At 36.6% G+C, this 23,925-nt stretch overlaps 1 protein-coding gene across 9 annotated transcripts in view; it reads right to left on the reverse strand.

The window, feature by feature from the left end:
• Positions 1 to 4,260: 4,260 nt before the first annotated feature.
• Positions 4,261 to 23,925, reverse strand: part of magi2 (membrane associated guanylate kinase, WW and PDZ domain containing 2) — a 240,702-nt gene continuing 221,037 nt past the window's right edge. For 5 of the 9 annotated variants that reach the window (XM_023349882.1, XM_023349881.1, XM_023349879.1 and 2 more), the window contains 7 exons: positions 22,837 to 23,094; positions 20,786 to 20,971; positions 19,753 to 19,966; positions 18,190 to 18,394; positions 16,657 to 16,809; positions 12,049 to 12,187; positions 4,261 to 8,189 (listed from right to left, as the gene is read on the reverse strand). In XM_023349882.1, the coding sequence (XP_023205650.1) occupies positions 7,615 to 8,189; positions 12,049 to 12,187; positions 16,657 to 16,809; positions 18,190 to 18,394; positions 19,753 to 19,966; positions 20,786 to 20,971; positions 22,837 to 23,094 (1,730 nt within the window). In that variant the 3' untranslated portion in view covers positions 4,261 to 7,614. Of the gene's footprint in view, positions 8,190 to 11,719; positions 11,831 to 12,048; positions 12,188 to 16,656; positions 16,810 to 18,189; positions 18,395 to 19,752; positions 19,967 to 20,785; positions 20,972 to 22,836; positions 23,095 to 23,925 lie in introns of all 9 variants that reach the window. The other 4 variants (XM_023349887.1, XM_023349883.1, XM_023349886.1 and 1 more) reach the window with 3 other exon arrangements.

The raw sequence follows: 23,925 nt of genomic DNA on the forward strand, positions 1-23,925 counted from the left end.
AAAACAAAACTGAGCCACTTTTCTTGTATTTTTTTCCGTGTATGCTGCCATGTTTATTTTAAAATTACTTAAAATGTTTTGAAATCTAGACGTGGTAAAATTATTTTTATTCTAGATGAGAAGAAGCCTGCAGTCGATAAATAATTAAAAATTATTGGCTGCAATATAATTATTAAAAATGTTAATAACTTGAAAATAAATGCATCAAACATAAAAAATATGAATTTTGTCATTGAATAATGAGGTTTTCAAAATGTAAACACATTTATATATAAAGCTATCCGTTGATTTTTCTATTGATCATATAGAAAAAAAATCAGCTCATTTTTTCTGATGAGTAAAACAAATATGTTTTTTTATGTTTTGTCATAACATCTTTTAAAAACATCTAATCTTTTGACATTATAATTTATATGTTCTACAATGAGCTTAGTATAGAACAAAATGTAAATAAATGCAATATTTGTGTTTTTCTTGTATGTTTCTTGATTGAAAGAAACTTTTTGGCGAGATAAACAGAGAACCTGGGGAGAATAAACGGAACTGCTGCAGTTTGTCAACATTGACTAATTTACCAGAAAAAATGTGATTAGCTGCTAGCCATTAGCTGATTAGCGGAAGTGCGCAAACCACTTGATATGCATAATTACTACTAACCTAATTATACCACCAAATTAGTGGCTTAAAGAAAACAATGTTAGCATTTTGGAGCAGTCGATGAGTCAGGAAGGCAACCCACAAACCTGATGTGGTTACATGAAAAAGCTGGTTTACGAAGTCAAGATGGCGGATTAAACCAGGATTTTCAGACATCCTGACTGAATAAAGGTTTGATCAGATTTCACGAAAGCAGGAGAATATACATTACCACGGAAAAACAAAAACAACACAAAAAAATAAAAAATGTTACTATGGCAATTTATCCTGTGGAGATAAATTGTAGGTTAGCTGTGAACTGCGCTAACCGCTAGCTTAAAATAACGCTCACAACGCAAATCAACTTAATTTTGGCCCATAATTAAATAATTGCACGGTTTATTTCACATCACACTTAAAACAAGTACTTATTTACATCAAAAACCTACCTTTTCTCTCCATCTGCTAAAAAGATACATGTTACAAGCTACGTTACAAATTATCTTGATTGCCGTTAAGCTTCCTCTGCCTTATGTAAAACAGGAAGTTGTCCCTTCAAAACAAAAGCATCACAAACAGGAAGTTAACCATATTTAAAACTTAATTAAAGCCAGAGACCTTTCAGGTTATAAGTATAGTCAACATTTTTTTCCACATACTCCTCAAACACTGCAAAATGTTTATATTTAATCTTCTCATGTTTATTCTAAATAAACATGGTGTAGGAACGTATTTTATGTTAATTCTAACAAGAGTTAAAAATGGATGTTGTTAAATAACTAGTTTATGTCACTACTCATTTCAAATGTGCAAATTTAATCTGCTGAACATTTAATTTGAAAGTTCAGTATTGTGTGCACATGACTTCCTCTCCCTCACATCGCTTTCAGATGACCGTTGTAAGTTACATCATCATAGCTCATGTTATGTCACAATTCAGTTTATAGCTGACCGCCATCTTGGTAGGCATCCATAACAATCATGACAGGTGTTATGGAGTTGCTTTGACAACAATAAACTAACTCTTGCCTCATCCATAACTTATAAACAGCATATTGCAACAATTAATTTTTGAGTACCATACCCACCTCTGTTTAATACTAAGATACATTTCAGTGATATTTACTGTAGCAAAATTAGCTTAGCTAAAGTAGCATTTATCTGCAAGCTTAGACATGCAGCCTACCAAGATGGCGGTTCTTGTGGGAACTATGTGTTGTTACTGTGACTCTTCACTATTATTTTTACTGTAAATACAGCTTCAATGTACCTTTTTCTGTTTCAGGCCCTCTTGTGGCGAATTATTGTAATTATCCTATTAGACAGCCGCTATTTCTTGCTTAGTAGTTGCTGTCTCGCAAATGTTGGAGCCAGAAGTACATGCAAGACCTAAAGACAGTTAGTGTTTATGATCATCTTCTGTAGATATGTGTAACATGTTATACGTTTTTCAGAATGTTCCAGTTATTCGTTTTTAAATAATTTTTCTGTCCACTAATTGACACTGTTGTTTTTAAAATGCCTTCAATTAATAGTACTTTTTTTGACAAACAAAAATTTTGTTGGGAATTTTGTTTCTAAGCTATTGACAAGAGTTATTTGCATTCTTATTTACATGTTGGATGATAGAAAATGGTTGTTTATCAACATTTGATTCAGCCGTAATAAACCACACAGTGGCAATTCCTGAATGAATTGTTCGTGTCAAGAATTTTATTTTGACAGCATCTCAGAATATGATACAAGTAAACAAGTTTTTTTTTTTTTTTTTTTTGCAAAAGTTAATATATTCATAGTGTTGCATTTTAATAAAAATAGTTGCTCACTTCTTACAGTCTCTGGGACCATCAATAGTTACACTTCTTCTACATAGAGATATTTGTTCAGGGTCTACACACTGCTAACACTCCACACAGTGAAACAGAGCTGCTCGGGTGCTGTGGGGGAAACGCGTCATCAAACGAAACATTCTCCGACTTCTGCTCACAGTTTGGCTCCACGGAGAAGGAAAGCAGCGACTTGTGCAAAAGTTTCAGCTTCTGTGTCAAACTCAAGTGATTTCGTGAGAGAAAAAACATTCCTGCACAACGTTTAGGTCGAGGCTGAAGAGCCGAGCTGATGATTTTCTCCTCCTCCTCTGTGCTGGATTCTGTTTTACAATCAGTCAGCTTAGTCCTTGTGTAATTACGGATTACAGCGGCAAACATAATGAGTCCCCGTCTCCCTTTGCTCTTTTAAAAGCTCTGAGCACTTCCTTTAGCCGAGCAGAGGAAGGAAACTTTAATGCTGGATTTCTCAGGAGGAATATTACCAGGTACAGATGACAGAACAAGAATTTTTAACCCCCTCCCCCAAAAAAAAACAATTTGCTTAAAAAAGTGGGTTTATGCTTTGAGTTATTTACTGTCAAAACATCAATGAAGTAAAGCCTAAAAAGTAAAACAGAAAAGAGGATTGGTGTGCTTTTCTTCTGCTTGACATGAGCTGCACTCATTAGATTCTACAAAGGAACTAGGGCTGGACGATATAAGCATTTCATATCAGCAAATATCGATAATTATTGATCAGATTTTTTTATTTTAAATATCTTAAAAACTGCCATACTGGTGACGTGAACCTTCCTGTTTTCTTCTCAGTTTTCACTTCACCCCAATTTTTATTTTGAGACATGAAACTGCTGCTGCGCAAGTTACTCAACATGTTGTTGCTAGGCAGCCAGAGAATGAGTGAGTTGCTAGGCAGCCACAGAGTGACTGAGTCAGTTGATTCCACCAAATTAGCTGAACCGGCTGTGAGAGGTTGAGCAGCTAAAGACGTTTTCCTCCGACTACATTTCCCAGAATGCTGTGCGGTTCTGGAGGAGTTCTGTAAATAATCCATCAAATGTATCATCTATTGATATTGACCATGTGTATTGTTATTGATTTTTTTTGTCCAGCCCTAGTTAAAACATGGAAAAAAAGCAACAAATTGCAAAGTCTAAATCAATAATGCAGTTTTCTGTTTTGGTATTATACTTTTTAAATATATATATATTAGGTTTTCTTTTATCTTATTGTTTCTCTATGGGTTTGGTCAAATATTTTTTCTTTTTTCCTTTGGAAACCTTATCAAGAGTCAAGACCAGTCCAAAATTAGATCCTGACCCGGGTTATCTGGAGCATGTCACTCCCACCCTCTACTGCTAACAGTTTTATCTGCATTTCACTGTGGCCCTGTGTGTCCAAATACTCTTCTGGTCAGAAGTTTACATACACTCGTTATGGGCATAAACAGGGTATCTGCATGTTTAACCAACTCAAATTGAAGACTTTATGAATGAAATTTAAGATCTGTATCACAGGACATTAAGAAACTGATGTGGATCAGAAAAGCAAACCGCGGTTTAAAATCTAGGTTTTGATTTGGTTGAAAGGAACTCTGGTGTGGTTTGAATGCATGTGTGGATAAAAACAGACTGGAAACAGCTTCAAAATCAGGAAGTGCACTATAAACCAGGGCATTCTGGGTAAATACAACCAAAACAAATGTGCATTTAGCACTAGCAAGAGAAACAGTCTTTTACCAAAACAAAAGTAAAATGCTACAAACGCTAAAATTTGACCCCACTCCATTTTTGTTTACTTTTTTTTTTTTTTGGAAATGTAAGCAATGAAGTTTTTTGCTTTGTGTAATTTCCTTTCCATGGTGCAGCGCCCCCACAGGTGAGGAGGGGAACAGTTTTTTCAAAGGTTTTGGTTTATTTGAAACAGTACAGTGTGAAAGCAAACCGCACCAGCTGAAAATTAAAAATGTTGCAATTTTGGTCCCAAATTTAACAGAGTCTACCGGACAAGTGTGAAAATTGACATACACTCATTATGGGCATAAACTTGGTTTGAGCAGGTTTCATCAACTCAAATTGAAGACTGTTTAAGATCACTGTGAGGGACACTTAATATCTGCATAATGGGAAATTATTGAGAAACTCATGTGGATCAAAAAAAGCAAAAACCTAAAAACCTAGGCTTTGGTTTGCTTGAAGTGAACTCCGGTGCATTTCGAGTGCAAGTGGATTGGAAACTGCTTCAAAATCAGGGCATTCTGGGTAAATACAACCAAAACAAACATGCGTATCTAGCGCTAGCAAGAGAAATTGCTTGTAATCTTCTACCGAAGACAAAAGTGAAAGGCTACAAATGCTAAAATCTGACCCCCCCCCCAAAAAAAGTCTTCTTCAGAGATTTTTGTGTAATTTCGTTTGATGGTTCTTGGTGCAGCGCCCCCACAGGTGTGGAGGGGAACAATTGTTTCAAAGGGTCTGATTTGTTTGAAACAATGCGGTGTGAAAGCAAACCGCACCAGCTGAAAATGTAACAAATGTTGCAATTTTGGTCCTAAATCTAACCGAGTATACCAGACTATCAAGTGTGAATATTTATCAACAAATAAATACTTAAAGGTAAATTTAAGGTTTACGTTCCACAGAAAAAAAAATAAAATAAAAGGTGAATCCATGAATGTTGAACATTTAAAATAATGGATTCCTAATATTACTACAATTAATGCCCATTAGGAATGTAAACAACTGACCAGAACTGATAGCTTAAAAACTCCTCCTAAAACAAAAAGTCAGCTTAAATGAGCTTTGGCACAGATATTCCTCTCCTCAAATCACACAGTGCAACAACAGAACACAATCATAAAGCCTCAGTAACATACAATACAAACCAAGGGCCCTAATGCCTAGTAGTAAATTCACTAACAGGCTTACTAATTGAGTTAAAAAGTGCTGACATTTGATTACAAGACTAAGTGGTTTTTTTAAAAATTGAAAATAATCGTGTTGGACCTGATTTGCAAATCAGAGATGACCCAAAGTGAACCATTTGCTCAAACAAAAGACCCCAAATAATGGGTTCATAATTATACTTGTGGAATAAATTATATACTTCATTATATATCACATTTAAAAAATACAGTTTCTAATAAATTTATGTGAAGTTGGTGTTTTTATAGCAGCCAGACTCGTAGTCAGTCCAAGGCACGCTTCTCTGTCACCATCATTCATCTCTCAGCGTTTGAACGGACACCGTCGTCACACATTGCTGTTTTGTTTTTCTTTTCTCCTTAAGCACAAGAATGACGAGAAAAATGGATAAACGAGACAATCGTACAAAATAGAAACAGACAATCGCAGAGGAAACCCCAAGTCGCTTTGCTTGAACTCTCATCAGTTTTCTTATAAGATTCTTCACTATGAAGATGGTCTTATTTACAAACTGTTTAATATTTTTTATATAGTATCTCTTTAATCATGTGATGGATTAGTTGAGAGCGGTCTCTGTTAAGGCAAAGCTTGGCTGATGAGTGGATTTCATCTCTGCTGTCACGTTTTGATTCATTCAATCCTCAGAAAGCAGACAAACCTTCTTACAAAGGGGACCTATTATACTTCTTTGGATTTTTTATTAACTTTCTACTTCTATTTGGGTTTCTACTGCTTCTGAAGACAAGACCAAAGGCTTAAAAAAGCAATTTTTTGACAATAAATTCATGTATTTTAGTGTCTGGGAAATGAGACGTTTCACCTAGTAACCCCGTCACCTAGCAACCCAAGCAGAGCTCCAGCACGTTTGGTCAGTTAATTTTACTGCTGTATGCGCTGTACAATGGCTGCTGGAAAAGAGACTTTGACAGACTGAAAGCTTTCAGGCTGAAAGACTGAAAGTTTCTAAAGAGTTCCAGCAGCAGAAATCTTTCAGAAACTTACAAAAAACACACTTGGTGGTTGCTTTAAAAAGTTCAACAAGAACATAAAAAGTTAAGGGTAAAATTTATTTGTCTCAATGCTACTGTAACAGTTTTTCAGTGCTTTTAACATTTTATGTCCGTTTTCACATAATTTCAGTAACCAAAATTAATTTTGTTAAACTTTTAGTGCCTCCTAGTGATAAAAATCTCAGTAAAATTGCTACTGTTATTAAAACCCTGTGATTTATGTTGATGCTCTTGTTTTGAAATGTACCTGGATGCTCTCTGGAAAGAGAGGTGGGAGGAGAAGTTAAGGAGACGCCGCTAATATCAAACTTGCTAACACAATAAGTTTGTCAAAAGTGCTTAAAGTGCAACTATAAGGCATTCAGATACCTCCAAGTTACATCAAGCTCATGAAACTAAAATAAATTAAAGCAATATTTTAAGAAGAAAAAGTTGAATGATGTTAATTTGGTCCAATCAAGTGTGCCTCTTGAGAAACGCCTTCCTTTGGAAACACCTACTTCGTCTGCAGACAAACCTACTTGGCTAGAAAAGACAAATGTTTTGTTTGACTTACCATGCAAAAACCACTTTCTGCATTCTTGTTGGTTGCGCAGGAGGCTCCGCTGCTGCTTTTCAAAGACATACTTTGGTATAATTGTGCATCTGTTTGCAGCCATTTTCATGTGCAAGTGTAAATGCTGAGTGGGGGTCATGGATTGGACTTAAAGTGGCAGAGACTCTAACACAGCTGATTCTGAAAGGAGAACTGACTCCTGAACTAATACAATCTCATTATTTAAGAATGATTTTGTGCAAAAAATGTAATAAATATGTTTTGTATAAGCCATAAATCTATCCTAACCGGTTCAAAGAAGTATAATAGGTCACCTTTCAACATCCTACTTCATAAAATAGACTACAATTTGAACAGTAAATATATTTATGTATAAAAAATCCAAGCCTGCTTTCTGGCCAGCTCAGCTCGGGATTTCAGAGGTTTCAGAAAGTTCTCGCTCTGCTACTGATTGCTCTTTCTTCTTAAAGTGAATGACTTTCCAGTTTTTAAGGTGGTGGGTGTAACATAATGCTTCAGAATAATTTAAAATACAGTAGTATAAATAAAAGTTTTAAAAGTCGTGGTCCAGATAAGCCCGCACCGTTTCTTGTTTGTCTGTTGGAGGATGTGGAGGTGGTGGTTCAGTCCGGACGACCGTGGACGCTGCTGCGGCGGCAATGTTATCTGCTGAGCGTGGACGCGCCTGCGCGCAGCGTGCTGGGCAGCTTGTCCGATCCAGGGATCTTCCACGGACCGGGCGAGACCGTGGCCTTCCTTCCCGCTCCGGTGGCGCTGCTGGTGCTCTTGCCCCTTCGCTCTGCGCTTTCCCTGCCATTCCTGTTAGTGTGTGGGATCTTAGAGCCGCCGGGAGAGTGAGTCCTCTCCTTGGACCGTCCTCTGGTGCTCCTCAAAGGTTTGGACTCCCCGCCTTGTCCCTCCTTGTCCCCGTCTCCGTCAGTAGTGTGCTGCTGCAGCCTGTGTCCCTTATGGGTGGACCCGCCACCATCGCTTTTGGCGATTCTCCTCCCCTGACTCATGGCGTCTCTGTTCAGCAGCAGCTCAGCTTTCTGGGGGCTCTTGGAACGCTCCGTCCTGCTGGCGTCCCGGGAGGCGTCTAGAGGAGGCAAATGAGGAGGGTCGAGGGCCGGGGCCAAATGAGATGAAGGCGTTGGCATGGAGAGGCTGTCAGTGGGAGGGCCTACTTCCGACAGGCTTGGGGAGGCTGAAGGGCGACCATCCCATGGGACGGCGTTGTCTGGGGCAAGAAAACATGCAGTGAGAAACCAAAAATAAACACAAGCGCACAACCAGAACACCACTGCACAACAAAAAACACTGCAGAGAATAGAACTGGACGATAAAAAGTCCCAGAAATGATGGAGATAAACGATAATATTGTTGTTTTGAGACCATTTTTAATACTGTACTGATAATGGCATCACAATTCAAGTTTTGTTATCCCAAGTACTATGCAATAAGACAAATTTTCCCAGAAATTATTGCGATACACGATAATATTGTCTATATTATCAACCGATAAAATGATAATGGCACAATAGTGCAAGTACACCTAGGCTTATCACAACAGCAAATTTTACTGGACAATAAAAAGTCCCAGAAATGATTAAGATAAATGATAAAATTGTTGTTTTGAGACCATTTCCTAGTAATATAATGATAATGACATAATTATGTATGTTTTTTATCGCAAGTACTATGCAATACGTTTTACTGGACAATACATTTTCCCAGAAATTATTGCGATACACAATAACACTGTTCATATTATCTACTAATAAAATGACAATAAAATGATAATGGAATAATAATGCAGATACATTGAGGCCTGTCAATATGACAAATCTTACTAGATGATAAATTATCCAAGAAATTATTGCGATAAATGATAATATTGTCGTTTTGAGACAATTTTCAACTCAAGATAATGGCGTGGTAATGTAAGTACACTGACGACTAACAATAAATTTTACTGGACAATAAATTGTTCCAGAAATAATTAAACAGTCCAAAAAACACTAACTTATTGCCAGAAACTGGGGGTCAGTGGGAGACTTAAAGCACGTGCGCCGTTTTTAAAATCAGTTGAGACCCAAATGGAAGTAGAAAAATGTGCAAAATATGAATTTTGCTTAGAAACAGAAAAGTGTACAAAACAAATCACATAGTTTGACCTAAAATGTGACAAAATCATGTTTCGGTTTGAATTTTGATGGATTCAGAAACTAATTGAATACAATTATACATGTCTTATCACACTATATAACAACATCAATCAGTCAATTTCTAAAAGCTGTAAGTATCGAGATTAAAGCAGCTCTGGCTCCTACATCCACATGCGTCGGAGAGCAGCTCTACTTTCAGAAAACATCAATCTGCCTCCCACAGCTCTCTTTAAGGCCGAGGACAATCTAAAAGCTTGGCGGAAAATCGAATCCAGGTTTAATGAAATGGACGACGGGCCCAACAGGGCAGCGTTTTGGGGAGGATGAAAACCGTCTAAGGTCTGAGTACGACTCCCTCACCGTGAATCCACGAAGCTTTTCTCCCCCCAAAGAAGAAAAATAAAAAACAACTCCCTGCTCTCACAGACTGTTAGCTCCTGTTTCTGCACCGTTAAGCCTCGGTCCCTCGGCCATCAGTCATTTCCAGCAGCCCAGGCAGGGGGCAGGAAGCTGTAGGCTCGCTGCACCAGCACTAAGAGACTCAGTTACAACAAAACCCGCATTAGTAATATCACAGAAAGCTAGACGTTTGCAGGGTAAATTAATAAATACTAAATGATTTAGAAGGGAATTTCTACTGTCAGCTCAGGCATAAAAGCTAGAGGGACTTTTTTAAAAACTACAAAATGCTGTATTAAAACTTTTTCTGTTCTACTTTGGATGACAAACTGAAGGCTTTCTGGCTTTTATACATAATATTTTTAAGTTTTATTCTAATCTGAACTTTAAACTAGTAATTCAAAAAAATAAATCACTGATTCAATTTTTACATTTTTTTTGGGGGGGGGGAATGCTGCAGTTGAAATTAAGTATGTTTTAGTTTCTATTTATATTAGTTTTTTGGGGTATTTTCAGCCAATTTCATAATTGTCTTGTTATTTTTCACCAAGCTTAACCACTTAGGTCAGCTGAGGTTGTAAATGTGCTACAAATATAAACTCTGACTTGACTTATTAGTTGAAAATTGCATTAAATATTATCATTTATTCCAATAATTTCTTGGACAATCCATCAAAATTTGTTATTGTGACATGTTTTTTCAGTTACAAAGTACAGGATTTGGGTCACATTCTTTCAAAAATGATTTCTATATTTAACCAAGATTAACTAAAGTCTGGATAAATGTAGGTCTACTTATTTTTTAAACTTGGTTATAAAAAGACAAATACTTTGTGTTGTACACAACATCTGCTGTAAGAAAATTGCTTGTAATAATGTTACTCTGATTATTCTAACTCAAGTGAGGATGGAAATGTGCCTACAGATAAAAAATATTTACAGAATTTATTCCTTTTAATTTTCTGAGTCTAACCCAAATTCACTGAATGTTACAGCAGCAAACAAAAACATTGCTGCCCTAATTCCCTGTTATGTATATTAAGATTCACAATGAGGCTGGTGGGAAGGGAAACTTGGACTGGAAGTAAGCAGGTGCTGAAAGGACCTGTAGAGGCTGCAGGTGCATGCATTTAAATAACGGCCTGTTTAAAATCTTTTTACTGCTTTTACACAAATCCCACCTGCAGCCATGAAGTCTCTGCAGATCCAGACTCCGGCTTTATGGATGTGATTAATGCCCACATGCTGTTTATGTCTGAGCTCAGGCCAAATGGAACAAGTGTGTGTAGTTAATTTCAAGACTTTTTTCCCCACAAGATGTGTTATTAAACACAATGTAAATCCAAACAGAGGTGTGAAAAAGTCATTTTTCTTCTCTGGCTGTGGACATTTTCAGATTATAGCTGTTTAAAAACAAGTGGGTGTATGATTTGCTCAAAATCTAAATCATCTCTACAAGTTCAAATATGAATGCCTTGAGCAAAATCCAAAAAGCTGCTCGCTAACGATGACTAGCATTGGTTTTAGCTGTTAAGTTGTCAAAATAACGTGCTAAATCTTAACTTGATATATTAAAGAAAAAGGGAAACAGTAATTTGCTACTAATTGCTAACACTACGACAACTAGATAAGGTCAGGAAAAAGTTTTAAAATAAATGCTGAGGAAGTGTGCTAGCTTGACTATGACAAACATAACATGTAGATGTGATGTGTAATTCTGTGTGTTTTGGTTCAGTTAAAAAATAAAAAAGGCAACCTAAACAACTCTAACAGATCATCAGTAGAGCAGCTGTTTAAATTAGCTAATCAACCACCGCTGTGTTAGCTTAGCTAATAGCAGCGGTAGCTAATATACCACAGCGATCACTTATTAGTAATCATAAAATAAACATTAAGCCTAAAAATATAAAACTGTAACGAACTGAAAGTTCTATTCTTTGTTTGGGAAATGTTTGAGAGTTTGTTTTTTCGTGTTGAATCATGAAACACATAGTGGCGTTGTTGTCAGTTGCTATAGGAACGAGTCTGAGAGCGAGAAAAAGAAGTTTTGAGTTGTTAATCATGATTAATCGTTTCAGCCCCTAGTTCAGAGGCAGGATTATGTTTTTAAATCAGGTTAAAACGACAAAAACCAGCAACACACAACGGAACAACACAGAAAGGCAGGGTTAAGTGAAGAGAAAACATTGGTATGGTAACAAACCGTGTCTTTAGAGTGGCCCATTAGGAAGAAATAGGGGGAGCCATGCTTGTCACTTTTCATGCACATGGAGAGACTGGAAGATACCATTCCTATAGAAGGGGAAGTAACAACCTAGACCAATCAATTAGTGATAGATCACTGAAATGGACAGAAAATAAGCTAGTGTTAGTCAAGACAGAAGAGGAAGCAGTTATTGTTGAGATTAAAGAATACAAAAGACAGATTATTATGGATATAAATGAATGCCAGAGTATTTTATCAATAAGTAAGATTATACAGTTGAAGTGTTAAAAAGAGAGAAATGATGCAGATGTCCTCCAGGCACTCACCGTACTCTGGGACCTGGCCCGTCCCCCTCTTCAGGAGGAGACGGACCCGTCTGCCCCCGACCTTGATGAGCTCGATGGCCCTGGCGTGGGTCATGTCTCTGGTGCTCTCCCCATTGATCTCAATGATTTGGTCCCCGACCTGGATGTCAGACGAAAAGATAAGGGAGTTGTAAGAAACAGCTGGAAAGAGGGAAACATTTCGGGTGAGGAGAGCGCTCTTTATTTAATGTGTTAGCCGGCTAATTGGTTGTTGTGGGAAATGCGAACTGTGCTTTGGAAGTATTGTTGTAGTTTCTTAGAAATATCTCACAGGGAGTAAGAAAGTTTTCCTGCAGAAGCTGGGGACTGAACAAAGCAGAGTGGAAATATTTTACCTCCTAAAATATCCCAAACTGTGAGGAAAATGGGACAAATTTTGGCTCAAAACAGCTTCTACTTCTCCAAACTTTTAACATAACAATATGAAAGGTTAGCATTTAAATACTAACTTTTTCCTCAATATTAGGGAAATGGTACAAGTTAAGCAAACAACAAATTTGTTTTTATTTTAGATCTTTTGACCAAGTGGAAACAGAAATCTGCAGCGCAGATTAAACAGTAAATTGTGTAAAAGATTACACCGAAAAAACAAAGAAAACAACTGAAGTTGTGTGAATTTGGACTAAAATGGAATAAGCAATAAATTAATTAATTGCATGATAAATTAAAATGTGCTCAATAATTTCCATTTGCATGATTTATCGTTTTTCTCCAGTCTGGTGTTTTGGTCTCAACTCGCCATTTGAAATTTGTTTACGGAGACTTCAAAATTAATTTGATTTCTTGTTTTGGTTTTGTTTATTTATTTTGGATATTTAAAATGTCTTCCAGTTCCACTGTTAAAATGTTAATTAGAATTTAAAGTTGATTATTGATCTTTGAGAATGTATTCTTGCATTATGTCACTTGAAAATGGTCTCAAAACAACAATATTATTGTTTATTGCAATGACACCTGGGACAATTTATCATCCAGCAAATGACGACATACAGTTTGAATTTAATAAACTTGGTTGGAAATAAGTGGATTCTTAAAGGATTTGATCTGGCGAAAGGAAATGTATAAGTTATTGTATAAATATAAAGAAAAAAAATGTAACCTGGTGAACCCCAGCATCTCTTGCATTCATAGTGATGAAATTATTGGAAACAAAACACAGATACAAGACAGTGTAGATGAAGGAAAACTAACAATAAGCAGACACTACTTTCCTTTGAGGTTTTGTTGCAATTATTTTGCTCCTTAAAACAAAAAAAGTTACAAAGATGAGTAAAATAATTGGTGACAGAAGCTGCAGCATTTTGATTATCATCCAAGAATATAAGTTCTGGCCCAGTCCCTGATGCACTTGACACTTCTCAGCTCTGAGGATGACTAATGGGGGGATTCATTGGGAACAGGACAAAACGTGAAGTACAATTATGCTAACAAATGGAGATCTCATCCCGTAATGTTCGGAGCAATTTAAAAGTCAGGAGGGGAATTGGTTCAAAGGAGGGAGGAGGGATATTAGGTACCATTACGGTGGTCTGGAGTGAGGCGGGAAGGGGAGGAAGGCAGGACGATTTACTCATTAATCCTGACCTCCAAACAGCAGAGCAATCTCAATTTTCATCTTAGTGAAAGAGGGAAATGCAAGTTAAATAAAGACCAGGCTAATGCTGATCCTGGATGACGTGACTTGAAAATTAAGAGGGTTTTAGGATAGCAATAAAATCTGCACAAATTTTACCAGTGGTTATTTCCTCTCAACAGATTGGAGTCTTTAGATTAATATGATTTCCTCAGTGTGTTTTAAATCACTACAGGTAATGTTTTTCAACTTAATGTAAACAATAAAACCGAAAATTACTCAAAAATTATAAATACTTACTTTTAATTTATTGCCAGAGCAACCAAAAGGCGTTTACGCCCAAACAAGTTTGTTTTGTTTGTCAGAATTAACCAGAGTAAATGCAAAATTGACTTTTGCTTAGTAAGAGGAAAAGAAATTCAAAACAACCTTTCCTGATATGAAAAAGTAATTGCTCTTCTTACTGAATCAGGAATTAACTGTGATAAACTGCTTGTTTTAGAAAAGCTGCAGCAGCCAAGTCTGATTACTGCTTGTCTTGTAAAAATCAGGAATTAACTAAAAAAAAACTGCATGACAACAGGAAGTAGCCTGGAAGACGTCAAAAAGCAACACAACATGAACCAAACTGAAGAAATTCAAGACCAGGAAACAAAACACATTAACAAGACAGTGCAGATGGAGGAAAACTTACAATAAGCAGTTTTCCTTAAACTTTTACGCTTTGGGCTGATGGCCCAAAGTGTAAAAGTTGTAAAAGATAGAAGAGAAGGAAGCAGAGAGTAGAAGGTTGAGTTGGTTGACAGAGAAAAAGCTGCAGACAAAGGAAAAGTCACTGAAATCTATCAGTTTGAAAATGAATAAAAAACATTTGTAGGGGTTTGGGTGAACCACAGTGAGCCATTACTAATAAATTAATAAAAACATGCAATAATGATGAACGAAAGTGAAAACAAAATGGCGGCCTATTGTTTAAAATTGACATTTTGCACGATTTTAAAAATTTAATAGCACAATAAAAAATGTAATGTTTATGACACTTTAATCCAATTTGCAGAATAATTTGGAACACGGTGAATATCTTCTAAAAACAGCCCAAGGGCTTTAAAACAAATAAACAAAAAAAACACCCCGATGATTCTTGGCAATAAGTTAATGTTTTTTGGTGTCACATTCTACAGGTTGCCGTTACCAAGCAACCTCAGCCAAGCCCAGCTCCCGTTACCTAGCAACCCCAGCGGAGCTCCAGGACATCTGGTCAGCTGGTTTTACCACTGTATGTGCTGACAAGTGTTTTGTTGTTGACTTACCATCCAGAAACCATTTGCTGCATTCTTGTTGGTTGTGCAGGAGGCTCCACTACTGCTTTTCAACGACGTATGGTTATATATTTGTGCATCTGTTTTCAGCCATTTTCACATGAGTGAGTGTCAATGTTGAGTTGGGGCCGTGGCTAGCAGCAGCTTATTTGGATTTAAAGTGACAAGAGACCCTAATCATTTCATTCTGATTTTGTGCAAAAATTTAATAAACATGTTATGTATAATAAACCTATCTAAGCTGCTCAAGTCTTCATCTTGAAGACGATGAATGGATAGATAGATGGATTTCCCCAGATTGGTGCTAACCTGCCACTCCTTTAGGTATTTTTCAAGACAACTCTAGACTCTTGCTCAATGCAGTGCGTATTCCCATATGATCATATTTCACAGCAGCTTGTGAGTTGACTTTAAGTAGCCCCCCAAAGGGATTCCTCCCTGTCCGCTAGCCTACCTCCCTCCAGGCTCGCTGGACTGTGTTGACTGCAGCATCCAGGAAGGAGAGTAATACCTCCCTTGGGGGCATTTTGCACACATTATCTTTGACAGGTTCATTACAGATAAGCAATGTAGATCATACCGGGGCCATCAGCCCAAAGCATAAAAGTTGTAAAACATACAAGAAAAGGAAGCAGAGAGCAGAGGCTTGAGTTGGTTGACAGATAGCAAAAAAGCTGCAGATGAAGTTTTAATATATTTTGGTAGCAGTAAATCAGAAAATGTCCAAACCGGAGATGGAGCCTGATAAGTCAATATAACAGCTGTTTTTTATAGTTTTTTTTTCTGGCATTGTAAACTCAGTATTACTTTGAGCACAGCAAAATCACAAAATCTTAATTATTTTTGGTCTAGTTTCTAATGTAAATATCTTAGTAACTTACAAGTAACTTTTCAGCAAGATATAAAAGTTTATTTTAAGTAAATAATTTCTTCATATTGATAAAAAAGGTAAAATAAGGGAAATAATCTGCCAGTAGAACAAGACATTTTCACTTATAAAATGGGAAAACTACCTTTTTTTAAAAAATAAAATGGCAGAATATTTCACTTACAGCTAGTACTTATTAATCAATATTAAGGAATTATTTACTTAAAACAAATTTCTATTTCTTACTGAAAATAAAAAACAGCCCAATTGCTAAAAAAAAACCCCTCAATAAGTTAATGTTTTTTGGTGCTACATTCCAGAGGCACTACGCCGTTACCTAGCAACCCCAGCCAAGCCAAGCCCCGTTACTTAGCAACCCCAGCGGAACTTCCGGAACACCCTGTCAGCTAGATTAACCGCTGCATGCGCTGTACAATGGAAAGTTAGTTTTGTCTTACTTCAAGTATACCAAGATATCTACACTAGAAACTAGACCAAAAATACTTGGCAAGATTTTGTGTTTTTTTGCAGTGAGGTACTGCGGAAACTCATAAGCTGAGCTAAGTATGATCACATGTAGCGGAGGGATGAGTTTTAGAAATATGGGAGGAGAAAAATCTGGAGGTTTTAATATGACATGAGAAAAGTTGTTGCAAAGCTTTGATAGCATTGCACAATTACACTGAGTGACCGCCATGTAATCCAGATGGATAGAAAGCAGCTTAGCCTTTAAACAAAGAGTTACAGCTTTGTCAAACGACTCAAATAATAAAAATAATAAAATAAAAATAAAAAATCATCAAGCTTACCCTCATCCTCCCGTTGCGGATGGCCGGTCCGTCCTCCGCCAGCCGTAGGACAAACAGGTCCATCTTGTACTCCCGCCCTCCTCGGATGCTGAAACCGAAGCCCTTCATGCTTTTTTCCAACTCCACTGTGAAATAGTCGAAGTCCTGCGAAAGCTGAAACGAGCCCCCGTCACACACGGTTGGATTTAGTTCTGTTTGTTTATAAATGTGATGAAAAGGACGGAAATACTCTGAGGAATTTGAGAATGATAGATTAGAAAATGTTAGGAAGCAATTAAAACCTGTAGGGTCGCAGGTAACGATTAATCGATTGTTCTAGTGATTAACTGGTTAAACAGATCTACAGATTATTCATTTAATCACTCAAGTTTTTTCATACCATATTAAAATACATTGAAAGATGAAAAACTGTTCCAAGAAAACATTTTATTACCTAAAAAGCAGTAACATAGCGTTCTTTTAGTGAATCTGAACATGGAGCTAAAACCATGCCTCATTTGAAGAGTTTTGACTAAAACATATTCACAGCCAAAGGTATTTTTTTAATCTTAAAACCAAAATGTATATATGTTTTGTACAGTTTTGTGTTAATTAGTGCTCTGGATATGTTGTTTTTGTTTCAACAAAATGCCTTTTTTGAGTCTGTATTACTAAATGACAATTGTTTCAATAACCGATTCGCTATGATTAATCGATTCAGCCCTAAAACTTGTGAATAATATTTGTGAATAAAATCTGCTCTATCCAAAATGCTCAAATGGCAGTTTTAGCTTCACTTGGTTCAAATTCTGTTAAAACTATTAAGCAACTTTTGCTATCCAAATATTATTTGGTTAATACATAAATTAGTCAAGACATAAGTCCTACATTGTACTAATGTTAAACCAAACAGAATAAAACAGAACTTTTGTGCTGATGTTAAAAGTATTTCTAGCTGCAGATCAATAAATAAATTAATCAGATTTATTTGTATCACTTATTTCAGCAACAAGGCAGTTCGAAGTGCTGTAAGTCATAAAAACACAAAAATACAAAGTCATAGAACACACAGTTAACAATTTAAACATTCCATTTTCTGATCTGTTAGATCTGTTTAAAAGATTAATTGTCAGAATAATCGATTAATCGATAACTTCAATAATTGTTAGATGCTTTCTTTGCAACAAATTATCAAACATATATTTAAGGAATGATTTGTTATTGCATTCTATGCAAATATATTTTCGTATTTAAAAATGAATTGAATTATTTGTTTAGTTGTATTATTTAAAGTATTTCTTTTATTGTATAAAAAGGCTTAATGGTTTAATGGAAAATGTACAGAATATGACAATTATTTTTAATTATTAATTGAGTAATTGACAGAATAACCTTTAGTTAATGTCCTAATTAATGATAACCAACAGGGGTTTTCATTACAAATGCAAAAAAAAAAAAAAAAAAATTAACTGATCTTTAAATGGTGATTGTCTGGAACAAGGCAAACATAAATCCAGTATATTGGAGAAAATAAAACCGTTTTTGCCTTCTTACCTGAACTGGAGGCATCCTGTAGTCTGGGATGGCAAACGGCCTGTAGTCCAGCAGTGGTGGATGTCTGTAGTCCAGCGTGGGCGGCTGCCTGTAGTCCGCCACAGGAGGGTGCCGGTAATCCACCGGTGGCTGCCGGTAATCCGTGAAAGGAGGCTGTCTGATGTCTGGTTTAACGTCTTGTCTGGCCTTCACCTCAGATCTGTAACTAACAGACACCCCAGACTGAAGGAAGACCTCTGAGGAAATAGATAATGCTTATTTCTGATGGAAACCAGAAAAAACTGACTAGATTCAGGAAATTAAGCGTTTTCCTCCAGCAAAAATCCCATGAAATGTTAATAAAAATATATCAATGACTGTGACGGTTTAGAACTTTGTAGTTCTTGGTTAAATATTTAACCCATCTTTTTAAAGAAGCAATACATCCACCATAAATGATTTAGTAGTCTCTAAAAGTAAAGTGATGTTAAAAAGCAAAAGACAGAGTGTGATGGAGAGTGAAGGCGACATTTAAAATGGCAAAAAAGAGGAAATATATAGAATAGCATAAGGAAGGATAAAATGTCTGCATTTAAATCCGATGCTCACATACACTGTATGAAACCAGATATTTACATACACATTGAATACTTGATATTCCGCTTATAATCAAATATACTTCAAAATGAACAGCAGAAACTGTTTTAGCAATACAACAGAAGCTAATTCCTACAGACTTCCTTATTTCCAGTCTTGGAGGAACAGCCAATTGGTGACAAGGAACATAAGTGGTTTTCTTGGATTGGCTGCTTTGCAAACACCAAAAGCATGTCAAGTACCATTGTGTCCACAAATTTGTTAGTCTGTGAATAGGTGAGGGTACAGTGCAAAAATAAAGTCCAATGGAAAATGTGTGGACAGAGCAAAATAACCTGTCCTAATTACAATATTTTTGTCCAGAGGAATGGGCCAAAATTCTATAAAAACAACGCAAGATGCTTGATTAGGACTGCAAATAATGTTAGTTATCGATTATTCTATTTATTTCTCTGATGATTAATCGATTAATCGAATAAAAAAATGGCCACATTCTGCATATTTGTCAGTTAAGCCTTTTTTATACAACATTAGAAATTATTAAAATATTCAAAGAAACAAATATTTTACAGAATATTACAGGTGAATCTAAACTATGCCACTTCAGAAGTTTTTGGTAAAACATAGATCCAGACAAGGGATTTAAAAAAATCTTAAATACAACATGTACATATTTGTGTACAATTTTGACTTAATTACTGCTCTGAGAATGTTGATCATCCAGCAATTTGCCTTTTTTATGAGTCTGTATACTAACATTAACCATTAATTGACTACTAAATTAGTCGAGGATTATTTCAAGAATCAATTACTCATGATTAATCGTTTAAGACCTAAGCTTGTGGAAAGACACCAACAACATGTGACCCAATCATACAGCTTAAAACATCATTCATATAGAAAAATTAGCTAACCAACTGTTTTCATAGAAGACCAACCTAGAAATATGCATTAAAAAGTGTTTTACAATCTGGAATATTTTTCTACCTGCCGTCGTGGGTGTAGGTCTGAGGAGGAACAGGAAGTTGGGTCACAGGGCTGTGATGGGGAGCTGGGTTGGGCTGAGCAGCAGAGGGGTGAGGTTCTACTGCCGCTGGGTTGGACTGGGAGGCTGCAGTGTTGGGCTGGGCCTTTGGGCTGTGCTGTTGAGCCATGGGGCTCTGCTTCTCTGAGGCTGTTGCTGATGGAGGGTTGCTGAGCTCTGCGAATAAAAAAAAAATTGAGAAAACACTGCAATATATGACAGTGTATCAAAGCCAGGCTAAATAAATAAATAAATAAAATTATGAGGATAAAGTCATAGTAACACAAGAATAAAGTCTTAATATTACGAGAATAAAGTTGTAATGTTAGGAGAACTCCGACACAAAAAAAGAAATCTTACAACTGCGGTAAAATGTAAAGTATCTCGTGCAATTATACTTTGACAATGGTTTTACAAATAACAAAAACCTTAATTTGCTAATACGTCCTGTCACTTTAAATCCAAGCAAGCTGTTGCTGGCCACGACCCACAACTCAACGTTTACATTCCCACATGAAAATGGCAGCAAACAGATATGCAATTATACAATCATACATCTTTGAAAAGTACAACTGGAGCCTCTAACAAAAAAAAGCAAGTGGTTTCAATCAACAACAAAACGGTTGTCTTTTCCAGCAGCCATTGTACAGCGCATACAGCGGTAAAACCAGCTGACCAAATGTGCTGAAGTTCTGCTTGGGTTGCTAGGTAATGGGCGGAACTCTACTGTGGTTGCTAAGTAACGGCTGGGCTTCTCTTATTTGTGACTTTACATTTGGAATGTTTCTGAAATGGGTCATTTTCCAGGCACCAAAAATATTACCTTATTGCCTTAGAAAATGCTAGGTGGTTATTTTAAGCAGGTGGATTGTTTTTAGAAACAGTAGAGACCAAAATGGAAGTAAAAAAACATGCAAAATGTGAATTTAGCATAACATTAAAAAACAGGAGAACATTTCCCGAATGTTGACTTTGTGTGTGTTGATGTTTTCTTACCTTCTTGTGGGATGATCCTCAGAGTCACACTCAGGCCGGCATCCTTGATCAGCTTGACGATGTCGGCGTGTGGCATGCTGACGATGGACTGGCCATTGACTGCCAGGATCCGGTCTCCCACCTTCAGCTTCCTGCTGCGGTCAGCCGGGCTGCCCTCGATGATCCGGCCGATTTTATGGGGCACAGCTGTTGGGTTCGGACGCAGGTGAGTGTGTACTCGAAAGGACTGCTCCCGTCTTTGACTGCATAAACCTCACAGCCTGAATGAGTGAGCATGTCTCTGCCTCGCTCATTTTGCTTTTCACTGGAAGCTTACGTAAGAATTCCAGGATATTTTCATGCATGTGGGCGAAGCGCTGATGCTCGCAGCAGAGGGGTGAAGATGTGTCTGACTGACATGCAGTGGGAGGGCTTGGATTATTGATGAGCGAGACAGAGACCTGCTTCACTTTTATTCAGCCAGAACTAAAATCCCAAAGTTCTCCAACCTCTACGCACATTTTACAATATGAAATACATACATTTATCACAGCTTTACAGCAGTATGGATCCTTGACAAACCAAAAACTGCAAGAAAGTAGGGCTACAGTAAACAATTATTTTAGTAATCGATTATTCTATCAATTATTCGGACCATTAATTGATTAATCAGATAGAAAAATTCTGAATCATTTAACCATCATGTTCATTTAACCTCTTCAGTTTATCTTATACATTAGAAATACATTAAAAGATGCAAATAAAGAATACATTTTATTTTTTTAATGAAAAAATACAAATTTTAATGTCTAAAATGCAATAACAGAAAATTCCTTTTGGGAACTCTTGGTCAGTGGTAAATTAATTTACTAATTTTTGCATCTACCGATTAATAATTGGATGCTAAAACATCCATTTTATATGTTGTGGGTAAAACATATTAAAAAAGGTTGTTTTTTATATTAAATGCAGAATGTGTATGTTTTTGTTAATTACTGCTCTGTTTGTGTTATTTTTGAAAATGGCCCTTTTAAAAGTAGTCTGAATACTCCAGTTAACAATTAATTGATTGCTAAATTAGTTGACGATTATTTCAGTAATCAATTCATTGCAACGAATCTGATTAATTGTATACCTGAGTCTGTATACTCCCGTTAGCGATTAATTGAGAGGTAAATTAGTTGACTATAATTTTTTTTTTTGCGGCGCTAGTGGCTCGTATTTGTTCGACAGTAGGCAGACAGGAAGGAGGGTGAGGAGAGGGGGGAAGACATGCGGCAAAGGTCGTCGGGACCAGGAGTCGAACCCGCGACGTCCGCGTTGAGGACTAAGGCCTCCAAACGTGGGGTGTGCTAACCCCCTGCGCCACCACGGCACGCCCCAGTTGACTATAATTTTAATAACCAACTCAATATGATTAATCTTTTCATGAAACGAGAAGTTTGGGTCTGTCTACTCTAGTTAACGATTAATTGATTCAACACAATTCATCCGATTAATCATCTTATGCCTGAGCCTGTATACTCCAGTTAACGATTAATCAATTACTACACTAGTCAAAGACTATTTCAATAATCGATTCAACACAATTAATCAATCATTTCATGTCACATATGTGAGAGCAAGTCTGTATGCTTCAGTTAGTGATTAATTGATTGCTAAATTAGTTGACTATGATTTCAAAAATCAATTCAACAAGATTAATCGTTCCATCATTATTGAAAGAGTTTGAGCCTGTATTTGTATTTAAGTCTGCAATTAATCACGATTAATCATTTTTTATCAACAAGGAAGGAACAGAGCACATGTGCTCTGCATTCATAGATTAAATTGTTTGCTTTCGGTAGTCCAACAACAAAAAAAGAGATATTTCTGTGGATTTTAGCCAAATGTTATTTTCTTAGGTCCTTTGATTCCTTCCAGTTTATTTCAGCAATTTAATATCTAAAGCAAACCCACTGCTGAAATATTTTATTTCAATTTTAGTAAACTTTAGTATTTTATATTTCAAGGGTTGAGAACTCTGGAGAGTCAAATCAGAACATAAAAACCATAACAGCTACTAGACTCACTGTTGGTTGCAGCCATTTCGGACCGGTTGAGCGAGCTGATGATGACAAAGCCGAAGCCTTCGCTTTCCTTCCTGCTGATCGTGATGTCGCTCGGCTTTGCATTGGCGGCGGACGTCCCGTCTGACGTAGCGGAGGCGTTGCCCGTGCCACTGTTGGCAGCCTGGCTGGTGCTGTTTGCGTACGTGTAGTCGCTGTGAGGCGAGCTGTGCTGCGTGGAGGCGGAGCCCGGACTGCGGCTGTTTTCTGGACACGACTCACCTGCAGGGGGCGGCAGAGATCTTAATCTGTTTAATGATTAATCACGATCCAACACAACTCTTTGAAGATACTTCGATAACATGTAAATTCCCTTTGGAATAAATAAAATTACTTGAAATTTGATGTTCACAGACATTCTATTCAGTCTGTTTCAGGAAAGTAAGTAGATTTTTATTTGTAAAATGTTATGGAAATTATTTCTGTTCACAAGTAGTGCTGAAACTAACAATTATTTTAGTATGTGATTATTCTGACCAAAACAGATTTTTTTTCATTGAACCACCTATTTTATACAATATTAGAAATACATAAGAAAATGAAAATTTGAGCCAGGTGAAGCTAAAACTATGCCACTTGAGAATAGATCAAATGATTAATCATTTCAGCTCTGTTCACAAGTATGCACTACATACAGAGTTTTAAAAAATAAAGCTCAGAAAGTCTCAACAGCCAGCTAGAGAAGAGGTTTGCAAAATTTACAGCCTAAAGAGGCATTTCTGCTCTTTGTTTTTTTTCTTCTTGTTTATAAAAACCTGTTTTGAAATAAATAAATCAAATAAAAAGATAAATGTAAAATTTAACAAAAAGAGGATGGGTCTGTTTTTGTTGGATGGAAAATGATGCAAAGAAACAAACAAAACTCCCCCCCACATAATTTCCAACAAGCAGATTTAAAAACATATTGGTAAGAACTTGCATTTCTATATTTAAAAACATTAGTTAGTTCTTTATCAGAGTCTCCTAATGGATATCAGACTTTGAAAGCTGTTTGTTCTACACCAGAAAATTTAGCTATCATGTTGCAAGTAATGGACAGGATTGAGTTGCATC

Source organism: Xiphophorus maculatus, chromosome 17 (genome assembly GCF_002775205.1).
Source record: "Xiphophorus maculatus strain JP 163 A chromosome 17, X_maculatus-5.0-male, whole genome shotgun sequence".
In the NCBI taxonomy this organism is placed as follows: Eukaryota; Metazoa; Chordata; class Actinopteri; order Cyprinodontiformes; family Poeciliidae; genus Xiphophorus; species Xiphophorus maculatus.